Source organism: Epinephelus moara, chromosome 2 (genome assembly GCF_006386435.1).
Source record: "Epinephelus moara isolate mb chromosome 2, YSFRI_EMoa_1.0, whole genome shotgun sequence".
Taxonomy (NCBI): domain Eukaryota; kingdom Metazoa; phylum Chordata; class Actinopteri; order Perciformes; family Serranidae; genus Epinephelus; species Epinephelus moara.
The window spans coordinates 20,489,291-20,495,290 of NC_065507.1; the positions used below are offsets into that span (position 1 = coordinate 20,489,291).

General features: G+C 40.1%; 1 protein-coding gene across 3 annotated transcripts in view; it reads right to left on the minus strand.

Moving 5' to 3' along the window:
- Window positions 1-2,064, minus strand: part of mcamb (melanoma cell adhesion molecule b) — a 48,029-nt gene extending 45,965 nt beyond the window's left edge. For all 3 annotated transcript variants that reach the window (XM_050059320.1, XM_050059311.1, XM_050059301.1), the window contains exon 1: window positions 1,898-2,064. In XM_050059320.1, coding sequence (XP_049915277.1) covers window positions 1,898-1,961 — 64 coding nt within the window. In that variant the 5' untranslated portion in view covers window positions 1,962-2,064. The remainder of the gene's footprint in view (window positions 1-1,897) is intronic.
- Window positions 2,065-6,000: the final 3,936 nt, after the last annotated feature.

Consider the following 6,000-nt stretch of genomic DNA (forward strand, 5'->3'; position numbering starts at 1 on the left):
GGAAATCAGCAAAGTATGATGTCTTATTATGATAATTTAATTTAGAGCATTTTACAGTAGACATGTCCAGCAAGCCTGATTTGTTTATTCACAGCATGGACTGGAAATAGCAGCACGAATATTTCAAAATTTTGCACTTAAAAGAGTTCACATTCCTCCATTTTTCACGCATCACACAACCTGCAAAGGAAATGCATTCAGACCGAGAAAGAAGGCGTAAAAGCGGCACATCCATTTCAACATGACCTATATATTATATTATATAATATACAACACATTTTCAATTAGTGTCACTAAGCTACAGCCTTCAAGCTGGTGTGCAGTACTGTCATATATAGGTGTAGATTCCTGGTGGATGCAGGGGGCACGCCCCCCTCAATTTTAGAACAAGTGCACCACTTGTACCCATTAAGAAAAACATGAAAGTAGTCGAGGACTTTTATCTTTGTAATATTAAAAGACATTCATACCATATATAGATGCCAGGGGTGGGGGGGGGGGATCAATACAGCATAGTATCGCGATATTTCTGTGTGGCAATATATCGTCACACAGTAGCAAGCAAAAAAATGGCTGAAGTGCGATGAACAGACTGAGGAATTTATCTTATTGGATAAAAACGATGTTGACAAAGTTTTCCTTTAGGCACATAATTTACAGTTGAAAAAAAGGTAATAAATCGCAATATATCGTAATATATTTTATCGCAATACTCAGCATATCGCAACATATTTAAAATCACGATAATATCGTGACTAAAGTATCGTGAAAATATCGTATCATCATAAAGTGCCAAGTATCTTTTTTTTTTAATTATTTAAATTATTAATATGTGCAAATGCAAATTAAACTTTAGGTAGCCTACTAGAATAATATTATCAGTTGCTTTTGAAGTGAGATGAACACACTGAAAACTATCTTATTAGATAAAACAAATGTTGACAAAGTTTTCCTTTGGGGACATAATTTACAACTGAAAAAAGGTAATAAATTGCAATTTAATCGCAATACTCAGCATATTGCAACATATTTAAAACCACAATAATGACTAAAGTGACCAGAGCGTCGTGGTAATATCTTATATGGATCCTCTGGTGGTTCCCATCCCTAACAGATGCAGATTTGTATTTTTTGTATTTATGTGAAACAGAGGAAGGTGTAGGACGTAACACAAATTTGAGAATTTTTGTGAAATTAAATGTTACATTTTGAGGAAAAAGTCACAAATTGGAGCAAAAACTTAACCAGAATGCAGCAAATCCAAGTGTCTGATGTTTGAAATTTTCTGGAGGAGGACCCCCAAACTCCATTTCTCATGTGGCCCCCCCGCCCACCTCCAATGTTGAACAGAATCCCACGCCCCTGCTTTAATTTTTTGATTAGGTTAATTAAAGTCATTCTCCTCTAAAATCTGCTTTGTGTGAGGACTTGAAAAAAACATGTCAGCACATACAGGTCACAACACAGGGCTGCAGTGTGTGAAAGGTTTTCCCATGGGTGTGTGTAGATATTTTTCTTAAAGTAATGTAAGCAAGAGGGGGCTGTGCAGTATCACAGCTATGCAGTGTACACAGGAGCTGCACCTATGGGACAGGACAGGGCTGCAGGAAGGTGACCTGAGACCTCTTTAAGCTCCCTTTAAAGGTTCCTTAAATGATGAAAAGTTGAATTTCCACTTGTTTGGCTCAGTCCAAACACCTCAGCAGGGAATGTCCGTGCAAGATAAAACAACTGTAAACTGAACATCACACTTACTGCTACTTTCATGACTAACTTTTTTCTGTCTCGTGATGTTTTACACGCGTCTATCTGTGCTTTTCATCTCATGTCCCATCTCCAACAGTCCAAACACCTCGTGTCGCGCGGGTCGGGTATCAAACATTTCTCGGTCACTCACCTCCCCAGGTGTAAAACAGGACCAGAAGTCCGACGAGCAGAGAGGTAGTGTCCCGTGAAGCCATGGTTGTTGGTCGGCGCTGCAGCTGTCCGTGCTGGGGTGTGTGTGTAGGGAGTCTGACAGTGACTGGTCCTCCTGGAAAACTGTGTGAGACACAGAAGAGAGAAGCTCGGCGGCGGAGCAGCGCGGGGAGGCAGATGATGCAGGAGGGGCAGAGACAGGCGGTCCTGCACTGTAAAAAATGTCCGTGCCCACGACTCACTGAGGCGCACAGTCGCTCTGAAATGCATAATTTTTTCTTGACACATTATTTGTTTTAATAAACTCGGTTTCAGGTCTGTTGCGACTTATTTATTTAGATGAATCGACAAACCGGAGTTCAAACCGGAGTTCAAATGAATTATTGAGGTGGATATTTTTTGCAGTGTGCAAAAAAAAGGAACAAGGAGTGAGAGCAGCGGGAGGGCGGAGGTCTGGAGCTAAATACAGTATGATGTTGTAATTTATAGCTCTCTGTTGTTTCCAAGACTTCATGATACATTTCCTCACCATGAGTATATAAGTCATGTTCTGTCAGCAGAAAACCATTGGTGGTGAAAACTAGTTTAGCATGACTTTGTGCATGGGTGTGAATATGTGGTGTGAAAAGGTGTGGCTATATCTCTGGTATCTTAACTTCTGCATAACGGTGCTCCAGTATCTAGCTTGCTAACTTTTAAGGTGGAATGTCAACTTGTAATGTTACTCAATGCATGAGGTGAAGACGCGAATCAGTCAACACACCTTAAATTTCACTTTAGTTTTTATATGACATGCACTTTTAGTAATGACTGGATCTTCAAGCATTTATATAAATTAATTTCAACAGGGTTATGTGAGCGGCATATTCTGATACTCACTCTGAGAAAAAATAAAGCATTGCAGAGCATCAATCCTGTGGGCTATGGAACACATGAAAGAGTACTGTTTGTGGTGGAAACGCTAAACAGACCTAGGGTCTAGGTACCATGTCTGAAGTGTTACTTTAGGTTCCAAAGGTTTCATACCGAAAGTGTTGGTGGAAACGACTTAAGAGGCTGTTGCGCACTCATTTATCAAGCTAAGTGTTGGTATCTTGTGAAACCAAACAACGTGAGGCATCGATTTTGGCACAGCTTGTTGGAAAGGGGGCAAAATAAGGCCCCAAACTTGGGCTAAATTTAGCGAGAGAACAACTGGCCTGGCCATTTTCAAAGGGGTCCCTTGACCTCTCACCTCAAGATATCTGACTGAAAATGAGTTCAGTGAGTACACACGAGTCACCCCTGAACTTGAGGAGGCTTGTGCCCATTAAATGTTTTGTTGCCTTAAAATCAATGGACTCCTTCAAATTAAAGCTGTTCGTCTTTTCAACACATTCTCACTCCAGCCTTGTCACATATTGTCACTTGAACGTGGACTTTCCACGTGGACATATGACGTGCAAGGTAGCTTGGGTGCGTCTGTTGTTGACATTCTGGGGTGCCGTGTCAGCTTCAGTTTCAATACACCTCCGTTTTCACAGGAAATGTACAGTTTGCACAGTGTCTTTCAAAATAAATGTACTATGTCTGTACAACACCGCAAATTTTTTTTCCTGCAACAACAAATGCACGTGGTTAGGTTTAAAAAACAATAATGGCTTTACATTCATATGGGATGCAAACACCAGCCTCCCAGGTGAAAGGTGGTGATTGATGGACCCATCCACCATCCCTTTACCCACCCTACTTGGACTTTTTGCCTCCTGAACTTACGTTATTGTCCGGCCAAGTTTCCTCCGGACACTATGGGGCACTGCTACACACTGACGGACACTAACTAGAAATGTTATCTGTACTGGTATTGTTATTGTTTCTGAATTTGTAATCAATAAAACCTTAGGATGTTCAGTTTTTTAACTGTAATCATTGCTTATTTAGTCATGGATGGATGTTAAACAGAAATACAGTACATACAATACAGCTCACTTGCATTTCAACACTTACAACACATAGTCACACTACTCAGCTGAATTTTGTTCTCCAGCAAAAACTGTTAGAAAGATAATCTTTATCTACATCCAGCCCCTCATAAAACTTGTGAATATGACTCCCTCTTTGTGCTGGATGCCAAGCTTAATATGGACATAATACAAGAGTTGAATCAGACGGACTCGCTAAACAAACCATGTAAAAACACCATGCCTGCCAGAGGACATATCATTTACATGATGCTGACCTCCTGCACTTTGGCTGCAGGACTTCAGCCTCTGATAAGTAAAACAGTTTAACTGTAAAGACGGTTTTCACTGTCTGGGTTTGCGTCACAGCAGTGTTTGCCAAACTGTAAGACAGCAATGAAAACAAATTGTTCTAAGCACGAGAGAGCTGCAGGAAAATGACACAAAATACTGTCCGGTTGACTCTGGTCAGATACCAGGTCATTTTTGCTTGCTTGATCCAAGTCAGTATAATTTTCAAATTTAGTCTGCTGCCCCAGACTGCCACAGACTGGAGAGTAACACAACACATGTAGACCTCACAGGAGCCTCTGACTAAATAAATTAAAGCAGATTTTAGATGCATAAAACTTTTTAATTTCACTCCAAATGAGTTAATGACAGCTAAAGCCCAGTTTAAAAAATGTTGAGACTTGTTGAAACAAGATCAATATTTGAGGGTAACAAACTTTCATGACAATCTGTTAACTAAAATTTGTCTATTAATGTGAACATATAGCTCAAAAAAAGTTTAATTAGGATCCCATAAATTTGATTATTTAAGAATTGCGATAAAAATATGTCATGATTTTGTTTCTAAATTATTTTTGACATCTCTGTGCTGCAATTTCTTGTCATTTATCGGCCGATATATAGAGACATATCTGCAACGAGCTCAGTTTGTCTGAAAAATCAAAATTCACTTTGACTGTGTACATCAATTCATTTTCTGTGACCGCTTATCCTGTTAGGGTTCATGGGGGGGCTGGAGCGTATCCCAGCTGACATTGGGCGAGAGGCAGGGTACACCCTGGACAGGTCACCAGACTATCACAGGGCTGATTCGTTGAGACAGACAACCATTCACACTCACATTCACACCTACGGACAATTTAGAGTCACCAGTGAACCTGCGTGTTTTTGGACTGTGGGAGGAAGTCGGAGTACCCAGAGAAAACCCACACTGACATGGGGAGGACATGCAAAGGGCTCCCTCACCCTGGATTCCAACTGGGAATCCTCTTGCTTTGAGGTGACAATGCTAACCACTGCACCACCGTGCTGAGATTTTACACAACATTTTAAAATGATCAGACAATGGACACAAACAGAAGTAGAGACGATTTAAACTGACACAAAAACCAAAGACACTGCAAACAAAAAAAGTGTCCTTAAAGCAAAACTTACACCCACAAGATGACCATTTGGATATCAGTTCATCATGGCAGGTTACACTGAATTTGTGAAGAAAAACATTGTTTTGCTCTCATGCCTCCGAGGAAAACAGCAAACATATTGATTTATTGATTGATTGGGGTCCACATTTAACAAAAGCAAAATTATATCCAAACATCTATATACAAAGTCTCACACAACTTGTGCAGTATAACTCAAGTCTCATTTATCCCATTGTCTGCTCAGTACTTTCCAAACAAAATAGTACATCGCGCTCATTTCCCAAAGGTCAGGCTCTCTAAGATCTATAAAGATGTAAACCTGACATGTGACAAGTGGCAAGCCATGTACGCATGTTCCGATCTTGTCCTGCATTACAGACATACTGGGGGGAAATCTTTAGATCACTGGGATCAAGGGTTACTGGAAAATCTGTTGAACCTACTGCTATGATTGCATTGTTTGGTGTAACTCCACCCACAGTACCACTCTCTCTTCTCATGAGGCTTTTACAGCCTTTGTTACCTTACCAGCCATGTTCTTATTTCACTTACTACTTACTTTTTAGGTGTGTCACTGCATTAACCGAATATTAGCGTGTGTTTTCTCTATTTGGAAAATTTCAATGAACAGATTGTGGAAGAGACCATTGATAAGAAGTACTAAACATACGACTGGAAAAATTAGACTTGGATTATACTGCTTTTGT